Source organism: Molothrus aeneus, chromosome 4, assembly GCF_037042795.1.
Source record: "Molothrus aeneus isolate 106 chromosome 4, BPBGC_Maene_1.0, whole genome shotgun sequence".
In the NCBI taxonomy this organism is placed as follows: Eukaryota; Metazoa; Chordata; class Aves; order Passeriformes; family Icteridae; genus Molothrus; species Molothrus aeneus.
In genome coordinates this window covers 15,041,870-15,065,888 of record NC_089649.1, presented here as the reverse complement: position 1 = coordinate 15,065,888, position 24,019 = coordinate 15,041,870, and the positions used below count along the sequence as shown (strand labels likewise).

At 38.9% G+C, this 24,019-nt stretch overlaps 1 protein-coding gene across 1 annotated transcript in view; it reads left to right on the top strand.

Annotated features, from left to right (window-relative positions):
- ARHGAP10 (Rho GTPase activating protein 10) overlaps nt 1–24,019 on the top strand; it is a 138,735-nt gene extending 114,716 nt beyond the window's left edge. Inside the window, exons 20-23 of the mRNA XM_066548950.1 lie at nt 4,109–4,271; nt 14,369–14,500; nt 15,418–15,509; nt 23,046–24,019. Of these exons, the coding sequence (XP_066405047.1) occupies nt 4,109–4,271; nt 14,369–14,500; nt 15,418–15,509; nt 23,046–23,134 (476 nt within the window). The 3' untranslated portion in view covers nt 23,135–24,019. The remainder of the gene's footprint in view (nt 1–4,108; nt 4,272–14,368; nt 14,501–15,417; nt 15,510–23,045) is intronic.

Sequence of the window (24,019 nt, the reverse complement as noted above, 5' to 3'; positions counted from 1 at the left end):
CTGCTCACTGGAGAACAATGCTGGAGATAAAGAGGAGAGGAGAGAAATAGTAAAAAATACTGAACTATCAATATTAGGAGCCCCTGACTTCTGAGGTAAAAGGAAACCCATAAAGCTGATTCAGTTCCAGCAATGTCCTTAACACACACTTAAAGAAACAAAACATGTCAAAACTTAAAAGGCACGTCTCCAGCAGCTTAGGGTCTTTACTGGCTCTACAAAACAAACTGCAGGAAAAGGGCAGGGGGGTGGAAAGAGGGGAAATAGCTAGAAGTCCATGTATGTTACAAGTTCTGAAGAAGTGTCAAGAAGAACTTCGTTATGATAATCAATGTGTAATCAAGCAGAGATGATCACAGGTAGGTCTGTTGCTAGGTGAATATTTTGAATAACACAAAGTCACCTAACTTGTCTGAAAAATGGTCTCTGGTCATGGTGTTCTGTAGCTTGGCAATGTTAATTTTTAAAACATCTTGTAGCTTGCTGAAGATGTTTGAAGCAACTGGAGGAATGCTGTTGATGTAGCAGTATTTAGAGAGGTAAATACAAATATTTGACAATATATTTGCACATGGGACAAAGTTAGGAGAATTGCAAATAATGACAGGCAGTAGGAGTTGTGGTTGTGTGCTAAGCTGCACCCATTCAAACAAAATAAGTGTGGTTGTATTGAGAAACAAATGTACAGATTTTAGAGGGAAAATGTAGCCCAGAATTACAGAAGGGAGCACATCCTTAGAAACAATGACTCTGCTAAGTCTGTTGGTCACAGAGGCTAATCAACTCATCCTATTATTAATTTACATTAATGGCAAAAACAAGTGCCAGCCCTGGATGTACAAATGGGACTGATGAGTAGGGGTAAGCAGTGGAATTAATGCTTAATGTCATTCTGATGGAACCACAGCAAAACCCCATAGAATCACATCTGATGTAGCCTCTTCAGAGAGATCGCTGGGAAATTGTAACAGCTTTATAAACCAGGTATGTGATTGCAGAGCTGCAAAATCCCTCCCAGTAAGAGATTTGGTGTAAAACTTAAAAAGGAGATCATTGAAATACACAGCACAGAAACCTGATAAGAGAGGTAATATAATAATTAGTAGTGCTTATTATTGTCATGCCTGAAAATAAAGCCTAACAAAGTGAAGGTGCATGCATTGATTGGCTAGTCTGTTAATTAGTAACCAATTGATTCTTCATTCCCTTTATCATCTGCTGATGTTTTCGGACAATGACTATTTGGAAGATGTAGTTTGACCCCAATGTAAGATGGGCATTAATCAAAAGCAGGTTATTAAGCTGAATGAAGAGATAATGAGGCACAGTTCTGTTGCCTCTGCCATGCACAGGAGATACTATAATTTCTGAAGTTAGCAGAACTTCTGGCACTGACAATACAGGGTGAGGTCTTTGTGCTGTTGCAATCATAGCAATGACCCTATATTTTGAGGATTTAGGTTTGGAGCATATATTGTTTTTAATCATGAAAATGTGCTAGATGGTCATTAGTCATCTGTATTTGCCGTTATACAGAATTGCCTCTTCCTGAATAAAAATATTGTTTTACTTTACAAAAGGAGATAACTGAAGACATCAGAAATGTAAAGTGTCTTTGAACATGTTTTTAGAGGGTTTTTACTTAATCTCATAGAATTTTGCAGGCGTTTTCCTGTTTAAATACCTGATTTGTTTTTACTGTGCAAAACCCAGTCTTAGTTTTGGGAGTTCAGTTCAGTACAGACTGTGAGAAAATACTGGCTCAGGAAGGAAGAAGTAAAATTTGAGGAAAGATTTAACACATAGTTTAATTTAAGATAATGTCAAACATAATTGCCTGTATACTACAGTCTCCAGTGTTGACTCTGTTGTGCGTGACTCAAGTGTTCAGTGTTTTGGGGTTTAACTTCTTTGTGTTCTGGGAAACAATTCAACAGATATCCTCTGCTTTCTGTAGGGAGGTGCTGTGAGCTGGTCATATTTGTAATATTAAGAACCAGATTAATATTCCTTTCAAATGTGTTTTAGTAATGCTGAGTGAATGGTTGAGGTAAATGTGACCTTCTAATATGGTATATGTGGTTTGATAATCTAGACTGTGCTACTACTACTGCTTTGAAAGGAAATTGGGATGGATTAAAAGGGTTTAACTCTAGTTCTAAGGAATTCATGAAGTAAGGTTGCAATGTCTGATCAGTAATGTCTGATCTCTCAGATGTTTATCACTGTGACACATACATCTGCAAATGAGATGTAATTAATTAGTTTTTACCTGACACTTCTGTGATTCTCATGTTATGTAAATGTGAAGCAGCAGCACCATGGCCTTGGTGCAGTGGGGAGGTGCCAGGTGAGCAGGATTGCCACAGTGCAAGTGACTCATTTTCCCAGGTAATGTTCTCCTCCTCAGAGCATATCACACTTTGGTGCTACGGGCTAATTTAGATCCTTAAATTAGCAGCTACTTGGGGAGAAATTTCCAGATGATCACTTTTATCATTTCACTGTTTTCAGTTGTATGTCATTTTACTCTCTAGGGAAGTTGTTCTCTCAGAGCTGCTGGGAGGGGGTGAGGATGAGATGGCTGGGGAAGCAGCTGAGGGCTTTGCTAACTCTGAGCTATTGTAGCAGAAGAAATTGAGGCTGTGATAGAGTTAGGAGAAGGATTTTTTTCCATCAAGGGTGGCTTTTCATTGTCCACATTTGTTTTGTTGTGATGTTGCACTTTTCATTAATTAAGAAAAAAATCATAAATGAAATCATTGCAAGAGTAGTGCTTAGCTTGATGAAATAGAGTTAAGCTCAGTTGTTCCCTGAGCAGATGCTAGTTAATTTAGAAATAGAAAGTAATGTTGTACAGGACTTCATCTTGTATATTACTATTTATGGGAGATATAACTTGTCAAGACAGCACAATATTTGAACAGCTTTTGATTGTATTATTTTGATGCTGGGTTAGGACATAGTTGTTAATTTTTTTTCCCCAAAATCTTTTGGGCCCAAAAGAGCAGAACTCTTTTACAAAGATGGTGAAGACAATGGTATCTAATCCACTCTAGACATTTCTGCTGGTGTTATTTGGCAGGCTTGTGGGTTGTGTTCATGAGTGCTACTGGGAGTAGGATGGATGGAGGAAGGGAGCCTTGTAAAGAGTGGCTGGAATTGATCCTTATTACTGTTAAATATTAATATATTGAAAACAGCTACAGGCCCCATTTGAGACTGCTGGCTTAGCTGTGCTGGATACTTTAATGCTTGCAAACATCCTCATTTCATGCACCTCTTTTAGAATTTCTGAAATGTCCCGCTGATGTTTAAAAAATAAAGATTGGAAGGAAAAGGCTATGTGGGTGAAGGTTAGTTTGTCAGTGAAGAATGTGCTGTTTGGCTTGATGTGTCAGCATGGTTTGCAGTGACCGCTGTGACACATTAGTAACTTAACCTCATGGTCCTTGGGATAGGAATGCTATTCCTTTAATGTTTTCCTAATCAATCATATTTGAATATGTTGCCTCTCAAGTGATATCCTAAGAGTAGCCTAAGAAAACAAATAGATCAGAATACAGTGAACTCTCTTAAAAGTAACACCATTAGAAAGGAGTAATAAAAGTAACATTTTTGGGTATTGGGTGTTTGTTAGAGATCTCTTGCTTATTCTGACCTTTCTAAATGTCATTGTTTCATGTTTGAGAAGACTGTGCTTATTGTATTTGAGAGCACTCATTTCCTCAAATGTGTGTTAAATTATCTTTAGAGACTGTGTTCTTAGGGAGACAAATGCACATAGCCTAAACTGTTTTCTTATCAGAAATGTTGCCTTTGTCTAAAAACACCTCCCCAAAATTTAGCATTTCATTCACATAAAACACAACTGAAAAGGGACTGGGAATATGTTGTATGTGGAGAAAGTCTGGTGAGAATAGTGGGGGAAATTGTGCAATGATACCTTTTGGGGAAATACAGGGAGATTTCTTGTCCTCCAAAATACCCAGTGGAGATGGAACAGAAGTTTCTTCTCTTACATATTTCAGGACATTATCTCCAAGGCAGACTATTTGGCTTTATGAGATAATTCTTTGACTGTCCTGACTTGTTCTCTCTTTCCTAGCTGACAGTCACAGCTCTCCCAGAGAAAACACCCCAACTGGGAGCATGGATTCTCTTTCTTCCCAGTCTCCAACACCTGCATTCTCCAGCAGCCCCCTTGGGCTCTTGGATGAAAATCACCTTATCATGGACAGTGGAGATCTTGCAGGCTGGACAACAAATCTGTAAGTAACTGAATATTAGTTAAGGATGTTTCCACTGGTATGATTGTGAAACACATTTTCCTTTGCAGTTTGGTGAGGAGTGATTTTTAGAAATTGCATATAATTGTGTTTGTTTTCTTCTGCTACAAAAATATGTGTTTATGTGTTGTGGTGGAGCTTAGAGCCTACTTGAATGCTTGTAGGAAAAAATGTTCTATTGAAATCTACTTCATTTTCCTGTTACCTGTTATAACATTTTAAATGGTTTTAATTTTTTTTAATTAAGCAGTGAATATATAATTTATTCCTCTATATGATATTTACCCTAGTTTTATTTAAAGAAAATATTAAGGTACATTTAGATGCCATCCTGCTAAGATTTTGGGCACAGCTTTGGGTTTGGATAAACACACTGCAGTGATTGTGTGCTCAGATGCTATTGTCTAAGAACATTATTATTTTTAATCTCTTCTTAACAAATTAAGTGCCTGGTTTCCAATGGAAGTGCAGTCTGTCATGTCAGTGGATGCTGTAAGTGTTCTGTTTTTGAGCGTGACTAAAATTTAGCAAAAATTGACGTCGAAATGTTAGTTCTGACTCTCTAATACGTGTTCAGGTTTGATACACAAAAAGCTGACCATAACTTGTTTTTAAATTAGAGTTGAACTTGAATTGAATTCTCTGGTTTGTTATTCATTCAGACTTTAACCACTATCAAGACAAACTTTTCCAGCCTTTAGTGCCAAGAACAGTGGAAGGAGCAGGTCTGGAGAAAAGATCTTTTACAAATATTTTCCATAATGGCATTCTGAGTAGCTAGCTCTGGTGATGAAACAAGAGTAAAATGTATGTGTAGATGTACATAACACATGAGAATATATAGATAGTCATAGAGTAATTATTAATAATAAACTGCTGACTTGAGTGTTTATTAACTGGAACAATTTTTTTCTCTCATTTGTATTGAAAGAATTCCAGATTTATAGGTATTTTCCATAAACATTGTTTCTTCAGTAGAGGTCTGAAGTTACTATTCCCTTATCTTGTACTATCCTCTAGAAGTGAGTAGAATTAGCAACAAATTGTACTTGCCAAAGAGAGGTGCATGTGTGGAAAAGATGCTGTAGTTGGTATAAAAGTGGACTGTCAGTGAAAGCTAATTAAGGAACACAGGTTTAGCAGGACACTGATAATGTCACTTCAGAGAATAAAAGGGGGAGTGTTGGTTTTATCCAGAGAATTTGGGAACTTCAGGTGTTTGGAGGAACATTGCATTTTTTTTTGTTTGTTAATTTTCATCAAAAATTATATTGCACTGGTGTTTTGGAAACCTGACTTGATGGCTTGAGGTTTTCTTCTCAGTTGGAAACAGTACTTAGAGTTCTCTTTGGAAGGAAAAAAATAAAGATGCATGGTATGTGCATTTAGATAATTTGTCAAAAGTAGTTTCTTTCTTCCACTTGCCTGTCTGTGAAGTCTGCTTAAGAGCTACCTCTGTAACAAGCCTGGACAGTGACAGAATAGTCTGTGAACGTTACATTCTTTCTTTCCTCTGCTTTCTCACCTCAAATTGGCTTCTCTTCCCCTTCTAGTTCAGATGACTCAGAGGGCCCTGCCTTAATAAATAAAACCCAAACCAAAACATAGAGCAGCTCCAGTGTAGTGATGGCAGAATGTAGTTCTGGTAGCTCTCACAGCTCCAGGAAATGTAGCACTGGCTGTTGGCTGTAGACTATTCTCATAAGATGGACCAACCCTTAGAGTTAGGTGAAGAGCAAACCTTTCTGTTTGTGCAGGATTTCAAAATGTTTTGTATTTTGAGCCAAACTGGGACAAAATCAACCCTTACTTAAATCCACAGTATCATTTCTCAAATGGTATTGCAGGTGTTCACTGAGCTGCAGCACATGCCCTAGTGAGTCTAGGGGAGATGGAATTATACCAGAGGATCCAGTTCCTCGGGTTCCTGCTGATGTTTGTAACACATGGGTGTTCCGTGTCAGAGATCGATCACTCCGGAGTTATGCAGTCAACAAGGTGATGGTGACTTCTTTGTGGCAGAAGAGTTGCTTGCAGCTTTTCCCAGGGGAGGCATGTTGCATTGTGGGTCAAGATGTGTCAGATATTTCAAGAGCTGGTTTACGCCAGTAGTTTGCTTTAAGCAAGAGTACGTGATGGGTAGCGAGAATACTTTTTGTGGTATTTGTTTTCAACAAAGAAGAAGCTTGTTTTTTTCCAGAATGATAGCTGTTGTCACCATGATGTTTCTGGGCAGAGATTTTTGTGATGCATGCCCTTTCCTTGTCCCACCTAACAAAGCAAGAGCTACAGCTTCCAGCATGGTGAGGTGAGCACCAAATGGAAGCAAATGCACCCTCACCTCCTGACGGGCTCTAGGAGAGGCTCTGTGTCCAGAGTGGTGAAAGAAGCTGAGAGAGCAAGGGCTTTGCCACCAATGTGAAATATCTCACAAAGCCCCGACTGCTCAATTGTCACGTCAGTATTTAGAGATGTGCTGTGCATACGGTGTAACTTGAAGGTGATGTTTCACATATGTGCCATTCTGAATCCCCGTTAAGCTGTTGGTTTTCATGTCTGTAAGTGTGTGTGTCTGCCTGATGCTAGATTTTCTCTGAAAGCTCTGTGTGGATCAGACATATGTCCTGTGTTGTCACGTGCTGCTGTAGGGGTGAGTAGAGACTTGGGTGATGCTTGGCAGGGGTGGTTCTCAGTGGAGACCTGACTTTGCTGCTTTAAGACTATCATGCACCCTAAACTTTCTTTAACCTTTTTCCTGAAGTTATTTTTAATTTCACACTTCCATCTAGAGCCAAATACTAAAAATAAATACGTTTTATTTTTACATACACTCTATGGTAGAACATAGGAGTTTCTTTTTCCCTGTCAATCACCAAGTTACACAGAGGTTTTTGTAGACACAGGGTTCAAACTCCAGATAGCTAGGATGAGTGAATTACCACTTCTACTTGATGGAGCACTGTGTCATAAACATGTACTGTTTGAAAATACCTTCTATCCAAGGATGCTTTGCACATGGTGATTTCAAACATAATAAATTCATAATTAGAGTTGTGAGCTGAGTAAAGGATTGCTCTCCACTAGTGTGGACATTTTTTCCCTTCAAGGTAGAGCAGCAACAGCAATCTCAGTTTAATTAACAGCATTTGCATTCTTCCTTTTTTCCTCTCTAACTGTCCTTACAGACTCTCCTACACAGTTTCTGATTTTTCTGTTGCATTTGCCCAAAAAGTAAGTAAATCTGCCACATCTTTTCTTCAAGAGGCTTGCTGGCTTTTTGCTGGAGGATGTGACCCTTCCTAATTGGCACTGGAAAATAGTGCACCCTAATCACTCAGATTTTTATTCCTGTGGTGAATTTTTTAATAGTTCAACACATGTAGTTTCCTAAGAGGAGTTCAGGATTTCAGCTACTAAAAGGCTGGATAGCCTTTCTCAGCTAGTCCCCAGACTGTTTTGATGGTAGTGATGGTCTTGAGCTTGGAGATATGGATTAGAAGTAGTTATGGGTAGCTGTTAAACTGCATTTGAACTGTGAAGCTGTAGTCAATCCTCCCTTTTACCTGCAGTTGAAAGTTAGTGATACAAAATTTGAATTTCACCCTATTGCACTATGGCTTTGCGCATGCAGAAGATAACAGTGATAGCTAAACTGGGTATACACTTCAGTGTCTAATAAATATACCTAAGCAAGTAAAGACAAAGTCCAAAAATTTAAAGTCCTCTTAATAGTGAAGGAGGTGGTATTGCCAAAGTTTCAGTATCAGATGTGGAGTGGTGTAATTAAATTAAAACAGGGCAAGGGAAACTTTTTTTTTGCAGCTGCTGTGGTTTGATTATAGAATTTACTTACAGAATCATTTATTGATGATCCTGTCCTGTTCAGCCTTTACAGAGCTCTGGCTGTAATGGCAGCTCACCTCTGATGGATTAATACAGGTCTCCCTCATTGCAATGACTGATTTGTCAAAAGGTGGGTTACCAGTCATGTCCTAAAATACTGTGGACTGCCTTATGTCTTTTTTCACTTGACCTCAGAATGGACCAAAGAAGCTGAACACTTGGTATTCTCTGGACTCGCTAGGTGTTGTAATTAATCTTTCTGAGGACCTTTTTCTGATAAGGAAAGATTTGTTGCTGTAACTGGCCCAAGACTTCTTTGTGCTTACAGTACAATGCCCTGTGCCAGGGCTTATCTACAGACCTTACAGACTTACCCCTCACAGAGCTGGGTTTTCAGAATTGGGTCAGTCTTCCTTTTTTTGTTGGAAGTATCCTACACTTACAGCATGATCACTTCTTCATTCAAATCATGAAAACTAATGCCTTGTTTCTCAGCTGGAGAGTGTATTCTTGGGATCTGAGACTGCAGGGTGTCTGGGTTTTCCAGGGGGCTGGAACATGCTGACTTTTGATGGTTGTTCTGGATGGAGTTATGATGCAGGATATGGAATAGCCTTCCTCAAGATGATACTGAGCATCTGTTTACCTTGCTTGTTTTTCTTTCCCTCTCTAAGCCTTTGAGATTTTGCAGTTCAAGGGGATGGAAAGCATTCCTGTCCCTCAAACATTTTCAGTAGTCTAGGTGGGTGCAGGGCTTGTTAAAGCAATTACATTTCTGGGCTAAGAATGGTAAGATTCATAGTTTCCAAACTGAATCTCACCTTGGATGCTTCTGTAGGAGCATGCAAGGTACAGTCCTGATAGTCCAAATACCAAAGTGTTCAAGGCCCAGAGGAGAAATGGAAGCACCAATATAAATAGATTTTCAGGAACGTGCAAGGGACTAATGGAAGATGAAATAATTAAGTCTTTTTTTTTTCTCATTTCTTATGTATTTTTCTTAATTGGTTCTCCCAACAGTAAAATATTCTGTTACCCAGTTCAATGGTATGTAAGTGCTACACTGTGGATCTAGTTTTGGGGTTTTTAATATGCAAAATGGTGACAAGATCTGTGCTGTGCAGCATCCAGGGTCTTTTTGACCGTGCTGGGAAGATGTTACTCATTCTTCGTGAAATCTCAAGCTGTTCAAATTGCTGGTGAGCAACCTGATGTTAAAAGAGCCATCAGATGGCAAGGGCGGGCAGAGATAGTGGTGTTCTGCACATAACAGAAGCCTTGGAGATAGTTATTAATTTTGTTTGACTGCTGCATGAATTCCCATCAGCCTTGTTATATCTACATCAGTAGACGGCATGTCTGGGCCCCTTAAAATGGCAATACTTTCTTTTTGGTACTTTCTGGCAGTGCTGTGAATTTGCAGTTTTACATAAATGATGAGTGACTTCGGTTTCACTGTCTTGAAAACTTTTTATAATATCTAATGTCACCATCCTGTTTTATTGAAAGAAGGTGCTCTAGCTGCTGTTGGGTCATTGTGCTTATTCTGCAGTTTGTTTTTGTTTCAGCTGCCACCTCTTCAGTGATTCAGCACTTTGAGAGCGGGTTTAGCGGAGCAGGCACTTCTTTTTGTACCCTTTCGTTATGCAAGCAGAGCAAGAGCCCTCATTTTGCAGCTTCTTTGAGACAGGCATAATATAACTTAGTCATGTGGCTCGTACAAAACAGACCTTGCCATCTCCTTGGCTGCCAGGGAGCTTGACAGCAGCACTGCTGTGTGAGCACAGGGTAAATGGTGTGTGTGCTCAGGGCGGGGAGGGGTGTGGATGCAATCACTGACATGAGCTAAAGTTTCCTTTTTAAATTTTTAAAATTTATTATTATTTTCTTTTCTTTGCGTTCCTCCAGGGTAACACAGCCCCCTCATTGTTTTTTTCCCTGAAAGGAGCAGTGGTGAGCTATAAGTCTATAGATGTACATATTTCACTTTTGCTTTGTCTGAATTATCATTTAAAAATGCTTTAACTTGGGACAGCTGCTGTAGACATTAGCTTTGGATTTACCAGACTGGTGTGAAAGATCATTTCACTAATGTGTTACTGCCTCACTGAGCCTTCACAATCCAAGTTAAAAACCCCTCTATTTCAGTGCTGACTGATGTGCTCTGTATAAATGAGGGTTCAGGAAAGCTGCGTGCATGTCACATACTTGAAATTTTGAGGATGCAGTTTCTTTCCAGGGGGAACACAGATGGGGAAATTCTGGCCTTCTGTTTGTCTCCAGCTTTGCTGCAGCTATGACAATTTCTAGAATTTTGGCCAGATATTTTTCTGCTCCCCACTCCCCAGGGCACAGGGGATTTTAAGATGCAGGAAGACGTGGTGGTGGTCACTACTGGATTGCATAAAGAATCAGCAATAGCCAACACCCTTGGATACACACTGTCATCTTGTAATGAAACCTTTCATTGAGTTTGTCAGCCAGACACTGTGATACGACAGCCGTGGCGCTGCCAAACTTGTCTGAAACAACCCTTTTTTTTCTCAGGAGTTGCAGTGTAGATTCTTTTCACAGACTCTCTTCCTTGCTCTCAAGATAAGAGGCTGCTCTTTAGCTGTGTTACCTTAGGAACCAGCCAGATAAACATCCAATAAAATCTTGTTTTCAGAAATTTTTTTCTGAATATCAGTACAAAATCTCTAGCTTATTTTCAGTAAAGCCATTCCCCCCTCCTCCCTTTTCCCATCGTTCACTATGCTAGACAATAGCATTTTTTCCTCAAAGAGAGATGGTTATGTCAGCCTTTTTGAGTTTTTTTCCTACCCACAGAAAATGCATTGCCTTCATTTTAGCCTTAGGATTTCTTCAACATACCTTCTTAAAGTTGAGATGCTGTGTGATAACACGTGCAATACTTTCTAATATAGCATCATCTTGATAAACAAGGTATGCAAATCTTAATAGCAAGGCAGCCTTGCTCTGACAAGAGCCTTTTCAAGGAAAAAACAATAAAATCTAACCTTTTGTTGCTTACACACCGCAACATTGGAAATTATTTTTCTCATTGAGTAAAACCTTCTGTTTCAGTAACAAGAATTAAGTGGTTCCTGAGGTAACCAAGTACAATAAATAAATTAAAAAAAAAAACAACCTCACAACCAAATCCATAAATTCTAGGACGTGCTTCATAGTTAAAGCTATCAACTCTCTTTTTTCTTTCTTTCATTCTCCTTACTGTGGTGAAGCTATTGCTATTGAAAAATGTGTTGGGTTTTTTGTCTCCTGCTGGATGGTAGAGCATGATCTCTTGCTGGGTAACCAGGAGCCTGAAGTGACAGGCAAATTCTGCTGCAGTGTTTTTCCCTACAGCTCTAAAGTATTAAGGGAATTCATCAAAAAAGTGGGGGAGGGAGCAGCCCAGCACTCCACATACCTGTGCTTCTGGAGTGTTTTTCCACTACAAGTGTTGGAGTGGCTCAGAATTTGTAGAAAACCTGCCAATTTTAACATGCTTCTATATAATCCTGTCTGGTAAAGGACAGTGTAGTCTCACTTGGTGATAGATTGCAGTTCTTGTTGAGTCTCTGTAACTTGAGAAATTAACATGCCATAGCATGGAGCTGAACATTTCATTTCATCTTCTGTTCCTTTATGTGCACACCTCTTTCTTTTTTTTTTTTCCCTCCCGCTTTCTTTCCTCTCCAAGTCTCAGCAAGAAACCATCTGGTATTTATTCCAAGTATTCTTATGAATGACCAATGCTTCCCTAGGTCAGAGGATTCCTTTTGTGCTCTGTCTGTTCTGCGCATTGCTTTGAAGTCATTAATTCTGTGTGAGGTGCAGGTGGTGTGTGTTGTTCTAGAGCTGATTGAGTAAATTGCAGAGATTAACATGATGCATCCATCAATGAAATATTTAATAAATGCAAGTTTTAATATTCATTTGTTGAAAATCAAACCACACATCTCAGTTTGCACTACAAAAGGCCACTTGGTAGAATATTCTTGAATTATGAATACTTTGCATTAGAGACATTTTAATACTCATTTGGCAATATACTTGGAGTGTTATTTTTCTGTTTTCAGTAGTTTTACAGGTTTCAGAAATGAGCCTAACACCAATCCTTATCACAGAATCGGGGAATGGCTTAGGTTGGAAGGGACCTTAAAGATCATATCCTTCCAACCCCCCTGCCAAGAGATTGATTTGAATTGAATAAATAGCAAGGAAAATATTTTTTCTCTAAGTCTCAGGACTGTTTTAAGTAGAAGAGTTTAGTCTGTGCAAGTAGGATACTTCTTTTAAATTCACTTTTGAAAAATGTTGTTGTTGTGTTCACCTGCTGAGTTAAAATTAATTCTGCATGTAGACATTGTGAGTGAGGAATGATGAAGAAATTATTTACTTTCTGGCAAACTTTATAAACTTTACAGTACCACTGAGAATTGCTTTATTCTTAGTATTTAGAGAAAATGATCCAAATACTGGTGTTCATTTTTTTGGTTTGTATGAATGAAGTCACTTTTAGCTGAAGGTTTTTCTTTTATTTGAGGAAAATTTTTCAATTATTAGGTAAAAATGGGAGAAAGAGACAAGTTAAAGTAAAAAAAAACCCTAAAATTCTATAGGTGCTGCTCCTAAATGTATGTAATTGTTGGAAGATGTAAAAAATTGTGCCGTGGAAGATTCCTAGGCAGAAAAGATGACTGGATATTCTCATTCCAAAGTTAAGCATAAAATATGTTTCTAGACACCATGATCCTGCTCATCATTCAGTTTAATACACATGATTCCTTTCCTTATTTGGTAAATGTGATAATTTTTAAAAGCAGAGCATGTTTTGATAAACCCTTCTGGTTATGATTCCAACATATTTAAGTTTCATTTTTACTAGTGGAATTAACTATAGAATGCTGTTTTATAAACTGTGAATTCCAGTTTTTATTCAAATGCCATCTGATACATTTCCAAAGGAAAAGCCATTGTCTTGTAATAAGGAATATGAAATTCACATTATAATGTACTAAATTAAAAAAATATATTCAAAATAAATGCCTGCTTAACTATGTAACTGCTAGAGTGACTATGATATATGAGTTTGTAAAAGTTGAATTTGATTGTAAATCATGCTATGCAAACCAACAAATAATAATTTCTTCTAGAAATTAAATATCCCAGTGTACAATAAGTTAAAAATTAGCTAAGTTAGATTTCCTGCTTTCTTCTATTACTCTACAATTATAACAGGGCTGATTCTTGATTCCTCTTTTTGCTTGTGTTCACTCCATTTTGATCAGTGTGCATTTAGACTCCCACTAAAACCTTCTTGACTGAGTTCTTAGATTTTGGTGGTGCTTTTCAGATCAATGCTGTCTAAGAGATTAATCTTGGAGTAAGACAAAGTCATAAATGCTGTATTGGGAAGTCTCTGCTTTTGAGGGAACAATTGCTGTGTGCAAATGATTTTAATACTGTTTCTGCTTTGAAACTGCTTGGAGTCCGGCTCTTTGTTCCAAAGACATGCTGACAGCCCGGTTTTGGACTATTTGTTGTTTTGTCCATGCAATGAAGGAAAGCCTTCCAGTGCTGGAACACTTCAGTTCTTTTAAGGTGTAAAATTAGAAATGTTCTTTATGTTGGGGGCAACTTTGTGTGTTTACTAATGCAACTTTTAAATTTTGCCTGCTATTTCTTCTCCTCTTGTGGCATCTTTGTGTTCAGCCATTACCTTGATAACATTGGTGGGGGCAGCCACTGAGACAGTGTTTGCACAGCTCCATGAAGATCTCAATCCAGAGCCAGCATCGTGATCCCAGTGCTGGAATAGCTGCAGCCTCTTTAGAAATCTTCTCAGTTGTACAGTACTGAGGAGATTTTTAAATAGATTCATCAAAACTTGTAAAGGCAGAGTGGCAGCTCAAATAATAGCCTGCTCTATGCAATTTCACTTTGTCTGTCTTTATTAGATAAGGAATGGGGAATTTTGCCCTTTTATTGCTTATGTCATGCATCTCCGGTAATTCTCCTTAGCTTAGGACGTAGGGCATGTAGGAAAAAAATTCCAAGGAGGAGTGCAGAATCATATGGTGGCCATTTCTGCAAAATCAGCTTGACAATATGATTGGTTTGAATTTGAAAATCTCACAGGTTGTCCAGTTATAAAGATTCAAATATTTTGGTAGGATAAGAAACTTTATTCATGTTGTTAATTCTGCCTTGAATGTATTTCCTCTTAGTCCTGCTCAAAGCCGCCCGTCGATGGTCTCATGGATGAACATTCCATCTGCTAACCCAGCTGCCACAGATGCTGCACTACCCAATTTCATCTTCCCCAGCCCTGCCACTGGCACTGACAGAGCAGTGGAAAGGTATGGTGTGCACTTCAACTTTTGCTGGCTCTTTATTTGCCTCCTTTTTCAGTATCCTTAAAAAACAGTATCCCGTGGCATGTGAATGATTATCTCAAACCAGGAAATGCAACCTGGCAGCAATTTTAACAGAATGAAATACCTGTCTACTTCATCTTACTTTTCCTTTGAACACCTACCTTGGTGTACCACACAGTCCCCTGAGCCAGTGGTCAGGAAGGCTGTATTAACAATGGGTGGGCAATTCATAGTGTCTCTCTCCTGCAGTGTTTCTCTTAGAGTCTTTTAAAATGCAGATTCTTCCACCTTTGCCAGATTTAAGATTCTCATCCTATACTTTCTTCCTTTCTCTTTGGTTTCATTCTTTTCTTTCACTCTTTTGTCCAGCTTTCCTTCCATCGTGTTTCTGCTGCTTTCCATGTTGTTTTCCATGTTTTGAAGTATTTTGAGTTTTTTCTTTGAAGGTCTTCACCATCTTAGCTTTTCCCTTCAAATTTAGTAGTATATGTCTTTCTAATTAAGTCATTCAAGTAATAGGTATATTCACAAATTCTTCCCAACCCTTGATAAAAAAAATCCTATTTCTTACTTCTGCTGGAATTTTTGAAGTATATTATACTTTGCCTGCTATTGAGTTCATTGCTGACTAGCACATGAAAAAAATTTAACTGTAGTTGAAAGTCGAGTTTGTCATAAAAATAGTGTGCAGAAAGTTGGGAGTATGGTATTCAGAAATGCCAACAGTAAGCTGTGAAGCTTCAGCTTTGGCTGTGTGTATGAATTATAACCCTGTAATGATGCATGTGAGATTGTGTTTAAAGTTTTAGTCATCTCCAAATGTGAATGGAGAGAGAATGGTTGAGACAGTGTCTTCATAATAGTAAAAAGTTGCTATAATTCATCATTTCATTTTTCAGTGTTGCCCACCGAAAAGCAAGAGCAGTTTATCCATGTGAAGCAGAACACAGCTCTGAATTGTCATTTCAGATAGGAGCAATATTTGAAGATGGTAAGTACTGCTTGAGTAAATATAAAGCAATGAAAAACAAATTGACAAAACTGCTAAAATGGCTTTGGATAAAAATACAAGCCTGACTGCTATTCTGCCAACATTGCTGATGGCACACAGTTGGTGATGGAGATATTTTCTGGTATGAAGAAGCTACTTAACATATCCTTAGCACTGTGAGGCAATGCTTTTGATTTTTGGGTGAATAGACTCTTCCAGCTGGTATAATTTTTCAGCATCATTTAGATGTGTTGTAGTACCAAAAAAAAGGTTATTCAGGTAATAGAACACCTCGGCCTGTGAAACTCAATTTTTTAAAATGTGAACAACTCTTGTTGTAAAATAACACAGGGGTTTTCCTTTAAATTAAAAAAAATCTGTTTCAGGATTTTGAAGCAGAGTGCCAGGTAAATCAGGTGAACAATGGAGGAAAAAAGAGAGTTTTTACTGATTTAGATCAAGGTCTGCATTAGCGTGTGCATGTACTGGTAGAAAATGGAATATTCACTGAGGTGTGGAATGAAGGCCTGTGTTTAATGATTTCTATGGATCCAAATATAGCATTACATGTGAGCATCCAGAAGGTGATTCCTGTTCTCAGTGAGCTTCCATGGATCTACCCTTCAGCAAATGCAAAGGGACTTCAAACTGATAGGAAAGGTTTTAGTTTTTAAACCTTATGCTAGTGACTACTGTAATACAAATTCTGAAAATGGAGAATGGGAAGCTCAGGAAATTTTTTTTTTTTAATGGTATGTAAAATAGGATATTCCTGTCCTCTGTCTCCTCCCAAACAAGTAAACAGCAAGCCTGGTCCACACTTCAGTTCTGGTTTTTTTCTTTTTTCAACATAAAGTGGTCTGGGGTCCCCACTAGGTTCTTCCCTACCAGCACCCACTTTACAAAATCATTTTTGATGTTTCCTATTAGAGCTGCCTTGCAGGCAAATCATGTCTGAATCAAGTTAGGTGGGAAATCTTTTAAAGATGAATTAGCTGAGTGATTGCTCTTTTTTAAAGTCCTTAACAGCACTTATTTTAATTTAAGTTTTTTAAAACATGACTGATAGGGCTCTTCAGCAGACATCAAACTGTGTACAGGAAAGAAAATCTAGTGCATGGTGGAAAAGATTTGATGTCTGGGAGAGGCATTTCTGCTGCAGAACAGCAAGGGTTGTGTTAGCTTGGGGTAAGGAAGTCTTCCAAGAAGTAGTTCCTTGTGTGTCATGTTTTGGTGTGAGAGCAATGTTAAGTTTCTCTCTTGGTATGAGAACTCAGGAAGTGGTGACAAAGCCCCCATGATTTGGTGCATGGCAGCTTTGGTTGAGTTTTTCAACTGGAGAGTTGGATTGCCGCAAAACAAGTATGGACTTTGAGTCTGGCATCTGCGGAGAAATGTTTCAACTGTGACTTTTTCCATGTCATCAGACAAATAAGGTCCAAAGACTGGGAAAAAAGGTTGCATGGATTGCATTTGGAAAACCCAATTGCAGATTTCTGATGGCAAAGCTTACATTTCCTTCAACACATTAGTTTCAATTTGTTCTGCTGTATCCTGGTTATTTCACAGGTGTTGTCCTTGCCCTGCAGGGCTCTCACCCTCAGGTAGGCTGTGGATTGGCAGAAAAAATGGGGAGAGCATGCAAGTAATAAGGCAGTAACTGTATGTAATGGTAATTTCATAACTTTTCCCAGTATGTTATGTCATGGATGGCTCTTTCCTGCCAAGTGCAGACCTATCTCCACATTTGAAACCTCTGAAATGCCTCGACATGGGCCTTTTCTTTCTGTATCAGGCACCCCTGTGTCTGTGCTGAAATCAGATTGCAGTGAATCAATTCAGGTTCTTTAGTTACTCAATTTAAATTCCCATATGCCCTAATAAAGCCCCCAAATGAAGAATTAAAGTAATAATACATCAATTCTGCAGCTCTACCAATAACCTTAACTATCAAAGTGACAAAGCATCAATCAAGTTGACATACAGCTAGTATCAACCATTAAAGTAACTGTTAAATTAATGTCTACTAAAAAGTGCTGCTTCCATTAGTGAAGGTTTTATCAGTCTCTCCTTTCTCCACCCGGCCTCTCTCACTTTCTAATCCTCTTTTTTTTTCTTCCTTTTTCTTTCCTCTCTTTTCGGCTTTGTTTTCTTTTTCCTGTTTCCTTCCCCGTTCTTGGTTTGTCCCTCTTGGTCCATAGATGTTGATTGCAGAGGTTCTCTCCCACCTGTCATTACACTGGATGAATCTTTCTGGCTGCTCCAGCCTCAGACAGGATAATGGCATTTAGGGAAGCAGTCTTGCACCTGTCAAAGCTACTAAATGTAATACTGGTGCAAGAAGGTGAGTTTAACCTTTGGTCCCATCTCCATTTCCTGTTTCTAAACAGGGGGGAAAAAATCTATCTCAGTCTGTCAAGGTTAGATTTGCTAATATTCTAAGTTAAGCTTTGCATCACCTGATAGGAATCTGTATAGAACCTTAGCATTTTCACATTCAGGTGTTTTCAGTACTGCATGTACATTGTGCTTCCCCAAATCCCACAGTCTTTCCATTAAAGTGCCATAGAATATAAATGCTAAGGCACCATCTGGTAAGTTAAAAAGAAAAGGCAAAATTTTCTATTTAATTGAATTGTGTAGGAAAATGAATAACGTAATCTGAACAATATCCACTAGATTTTTTTTTAAATCTTCTATTCAATTTGCCTTAGGCTGTGCCAATATTTTTATTTCCCAGTTGTTACAGGCTATATTATTGACAGCACATAACAATATAATTCAAGTGGTTGGAAGCAAAGCTTGGAGAGTTTGCAGCTGGATAAGGGCACATAAGGGAAGGAGCAGAGCAGAATCTGAGATTGAGAGACATATGCTGGCTGTGCATGTCTGTTGTTGTTGAGGCAGATATTCCCAATAATCAGGGGAAGAATAATCAGACTGCCTGGCACTGGAATTTTGCCAGTCTTGGAGCCAAGTGTTATTAAATTTCTTGTTCTTGAAAGAGACTGCTTTAAAGTCAGTAAATGGGAATTTCACTCTGGAGAAGTGTTTCAGATAGGTTAAATGGTGTTTACACAATAAAAATTCCTTGGCAGAACTGCTAGCAGGAAGGCTTCCTGAAAACTTGTCAAGATAGCTCTTATCAAGGCTTTTTACAATTTTTAAAATCCGATTTTAGGGGAGAGAAAACATGAGGAAAACTGAGAGTGTGTTTTTTTTTCCTAAGGAAAAGTGGGGCACCCATCATCCCCACCAAGTATAAAAGGAGCACAAAAAGCCACATTCACACAGCCCTTGTCATCCCCATCTCTCTCTCCCACTGTAACAAAGTGCCAGCCTTAGTTAATGTTCCTGGTTTTGACTCCAAGGCACTCTCTGCCCTCTCATTCACGCTGTGGCTTGTGGACTGTCTTCATGGTCCTGACCAATCCAGGATTTGCATCAAAGAGAGGTGGTGCTCCCAAAATAATGCATTGCACTGTATGTGCAAATGGTTCTTTTGTTGGGGTAAAAATGGAGATAGAGCTACTTCTTGGTGCACCTTTCATCTGTGTAGTTCAGAGCACTTGGAAACATTCATGGGGAGAAGACCCCTGACTCCTAGTCCTGTGTTCTGTCCTCAAGATAATTCTGCTTCTCACAGCATAATTAAGGGAAACAGCGAGTTTTGAAATTTCAAATTCCAGGCTAACCCTAAGCATGATAAATATTTCTGCATTTCTGCTATCAACTCAACCCACAGGGATTGTTTCAAAAACCCAAAGGGTTTTCTAAACACAGAGGGCTTGCAAGAACATTTGGTTGCTTAAATTGAATTTCCTGATGAAAAATTGGCCAGCATCATTGAGTTCTATGGAAATGAGTTCTAGTGCTGTATGGTTTTAGCAGTGAGATTTCTGTTGCTCTCAGTAATCCTCATTTATGTTGCTTTTTGAGGTTTTTACTCTGACTTACAGTCCATGAGGAAGGGAGGCCCTCTTCTGCCAGACACCATGCAGGTTAGATTTGCTCCCAAAACAGCCAGTTTCCACAAAGACGTGGAAATCAGTGTGAATCAGTGTCTGATTCAGTCTTGCTGAAGTTAGTGGCACCCAGCCAATGAACTAATACTGCTGAGGAAGTAAGTCCTGCTCTCATTGTGGTTGAGACTTGTGAAACATTTGAGCTGCCAGAGCAAAGCAAAGTCTGCTTATGGCATTGGGTCTCTGGGAAGAGCTGCCTGTGAATTTTATGTATTTGCTAATAAATAATAACATTGGCAATATCAAAGCTATTTCCTCTGAAGAATATAGAAAAGTAAGAGGCAATGCTGCAAATGCCAAGTTGACCTAAGGGTGTTTCTTGTTTGGAAGAAATCAGATCTCATTTCAAGTTCCAAGTCTGTAGATTTTGCTGGCCCATTTGAGCTGGGGTGATTGTTCCATAGCCCTTGCTGTCGTACTGATGCTCAGACATCTTCCTTCCCTGCACCTTGCCTGCATGAGTGAGACTGCTGAAAAGGCCTTGCAGCAGGTACTGAGGAGGTCACTGTCCCCCTCTGAGCTCTCAACTTGGCTGCTATTTGCACTGTCCTAAGAGGCAAGGGCTTTTAGTGGTGGTTCTGTGCTTGATCTTGTTGTGCAGCCTTGCTATACACTCCTTACACCTTGTTGAAAATATTTACTGTTTAGTTCTCTGCTCTGTATCCTTTATACTATGAGTGTTTTCCCCTCCTGTCCTGTGCCAGCATGAGCCTTAGTCCTGTGGGATGATTGCTCTAGTAATGAGTTTTAAGGCCAAGTGTGTAGTTTCTGCATCAAGGTATTTTTAAATGAGGCAGGCCTGAGAAAGTGCTAAGAACTGTAATTGTTGTTGACTGAGAAGAAATGACAGAAAGGGGACACTACAGATGTCTTCTCTTGAGTGGGGTATTTTTTCAGGAATAGGCTGTATCCTGGGTTTAAGAAGAGCTGTGCATGAGAGAGGAATGGAGTTTACGTGGTTAAGTGGTTTTGATTTTAAAGGTATGCACGCTGTTGCACACTGTACTTCAGAAATGGATTAGCAAAGTAAATAGGATCACTGGAGCTTAAAGCAGCTTTACCTTTGGATGGCACCTTCATTAATATCTTTTGCCTACAGAAGCAGTCAGTGATGTACACAACTATCTTACCCCTTCTGGCACAAGGTGATTGGAGTGGGGGCAGAAACTTTCCCTGCTGTGACAGCCACCGCAGCTGCTGAACATTAAGAATTACTTTTTGCTGTGTTACTTTTTTTTTATTAGTTTTTATTACTTTTTTTTTTTTTTTAAAGCAAAGATCTCTAGAAATGGTGGCCTTAGGTGTAATTGAGTGATAATTCCTTCTTCAGTCTTCCTAGAGTCTAAAAGAACTGTCTGCCAACAAGTGAGGCCCTGAGCTGTGTAATGTACATGGGCAATATTTCATTTCCTAAGCCCAGAGCTCAGTTGTACCAGCTAGGTCTCATCTGCTGGGGTGAAAATGGTGTTTGCCACTCAAACCCAGCTGCTGGGCCATGAAGGTGCTGTAATGAGCAGAGTTCACCATCATCTTATCAAACTTGCTTGGAAAATATTTCTTTGGAAGTTTGCTCTTGTGTTGAGTGATGTGATTCAGCTTAGCTTGAGCATTTCCTCCTCTGTGTAAATTTTAGGTAAATTTTAATTTCAATGTGATCCCCTCAGATGAGGGCTCCCCTCAGCTTGAACAGGCCTTGGATTTATAGACTCTCTCATGCCAGTGGTACCTACCCTCTTTCTAATGGAAATTAAGGTTAAGTACCAGAGGACAGGTAGAAAATTCCTACTTCTAGGTTTTCTAGTTGCTTTTCTTCCTAATCTCTCATTTTATGGGGAGTTTGTTTCCTGTAATACAGATGTGCTCCGTAGGTATGGGAGACCTCAAGGAGGGATTTGGCTGCTGGTGCATTTGCTGGAAATGCAGAATTACAGCTTCTGGAGGGAGGTTTGTGGTGGTGTCAGCCATGCAGTTTCAAATGCCTGTGTACTCTGTAATTGTGGAACAGAAAGGACAAAGGGAGAGGAGGGCCTGCTAATTACTAATAGTAATGTAAGTTACTGTGTGAGCACAGATCCTAAAAGGTAATTGTCTATGCATGTTTTTCCTTAGGAATCTTTTTGCTGAACACATTTATTACAAAGATAAGCCCAGCATTTCGTGCTGAATCTAAACTATCAGTATCATTTGAAAGCAGTTTCGTTTTCTGGGTTCTTTGGAGTTACAGCTGTTGTTTAAAGTGTGATTTCTGAGCACAGCTGTCTAACAATAATAGGACACAAGGAAAAAAACAGGGAAAGTATGTTTTTAAGTCCTCAAATTAAGAGCCTTACAATGCTTTTGGAAGTGAGACTTAACATGTTGCTCTCTCTCAACTGTTATTTCCCTGATATGTGGAAGGCTACAAATATCACATTTCCCCATGTGTTAATGTGTTTTAAATAAAGCACTGACATGGCTGGCAGCACGTTTCAGCATTTGTCTGATGTCTTCCCTAAATACTGTCTGTCTCAGAAGCACTGTGAGGATAAATTAGGATGGGAGAGAGTGCCGTAGGTTGCTAAAAAGGGTGGGATTTTACAGTTACATAGGTAAATAGGTATCTGTATTGTATCCTTAAAAGACACCTCAGAGGGGAATTTGAGGCCTTTTTAGTCTGTTTTCCAAAGAAAGGAGGCTTATGCTTCTTTCTTAACTTCCTGTCAAATGTGGTCAACATATATATATTCAGGAAGTCAGATTTCATTAGTCCTCTTGCTCACAGAGTAACTTCTGGGGCATTGAGGGTCCAAGCTGAAATATTTCTTATTTTATATTCATGGATACTCTTGCATGAACTTTGGGATTCGCAGTGGTAAACACTTAGGATGGCACAAGGAGCTTGCAAGCCTTTGCTTTGTGTTTTGTGATTTGCACTATGTATTTGAATTTCAGAGAGAGGATTTAATCAGAAGAATGATTCAGATTTTGTCCACTGGTCACTTCTAATAGCAGCTCTATTCTGAAGAGATGATACTTGGAGTGACATCTGGATCATTTCTATTTCCTCTACAATCCTTTCCATGCTTACTTTTCATGCCAAGTAAGGTCCTATGCTGTGCTTCTGTGGTTCTGAGCTTCCAGATTCATCACTTCTCCTCAAGACAGGTTTTTGCTCTTGTTTTGCCCCAACTACTGAAAGAGTTTTCCACTGTTTGATATGAATTCAGACTTTTTCCCTAAGGCACAAATTTTTCTATTTTATAATCTGTCCTAAGCTCCATTAACCATTTCCTTAATGAAGTCTCCTGCACCTAAAAGCTATTTCACCATATAGGCTTTGCAGAAGTATATTATAAAAATTTAAGTCAAGTTAATAATCCTCTTTATCTTTCCTAGCCAGATTCTTAAACTGGTGATTGCAGATGAAGGGAAGTTTTTATGGATGCTTTGCCTGGTGTCATGGAGCTAAAGCTGAAAAGTACTAATTCAAACATAAAAAGATGCAGTAATTTTCTCTCCTTTTCTTTTGCAGTGCAATTTTCCAGAGAACCAGGATGGCTAGAAGGCACGTTAGATGGCAAGAGAGGACTTATTCCACAAAATTATGTTCAGTTTTTATAGCTTTGTGCATTGAACGCCAAGAAGGTGTACATGGTATCCATGGATTTTTGTTCTAGTCACTTGTCTCTACTTTTGTGACTGCTTTTAATCAGTGAAGAGCTGGACTATGGATTGAAGATCTTAATCTGTATAAAGACATTAAGTGTTGCCAAATATGAATTAGAAAAAAATGATTCTTTGAGGGTTGGAATGGGTGGGGTGGGGGGGGAAGAGGGATGGAGGGATAGGTTAATTTTTTAATAGGGGGCTTGTTTTTTCAGTTGTAAAGAGCAGTAGTAGTATGTTTGTTTGCAAGATAAATAGCTTTTGAAGTCAAGTACTTGGATGATCTGTGACTCAGCTTAGTGTCCTGGAGATCATGCTTTGATAGCCACCATTTTTAACAGAATGTGAGGGTTCTGAGGTCCTGGCACAAGTTGCCCAGAGCAGGTGTGGCTGCTTCGTCCCTGGAACTGTTCAAGGCCAGGTTGGATGGGGCTCTGAGCAACCTGGTCTAGTGGAAGGTGTCCCTGCCTGTGGCAGGGGATTGAAACCAAAATGGTCTTTACGGTCCCTCCCTACCCAATCCATTCTATGATTCTATGATCATTTTAGGTTTGGAAAATACTGATGGATAAAAAAAGCTATCATGCTGACAATTAAATTATATTTCAGAGTGGAATAGCCAGTGCAGAACAGACATCAGTAAGTAAAAATAATAGTTATCAAGACATGACATTTTTCAAATGTCTTCAAAGAGCACATTCGTTTATGTTGCGTGTATGATTTCATTTATTTTATAAAGATAAGACACATGAACTTTTATTACAGGCTCCTATATGTCATGGTTCCTTTGCCACTCAAAAATATCACTGTAAATGAAATAAAATGTTATTTGTTATTTGA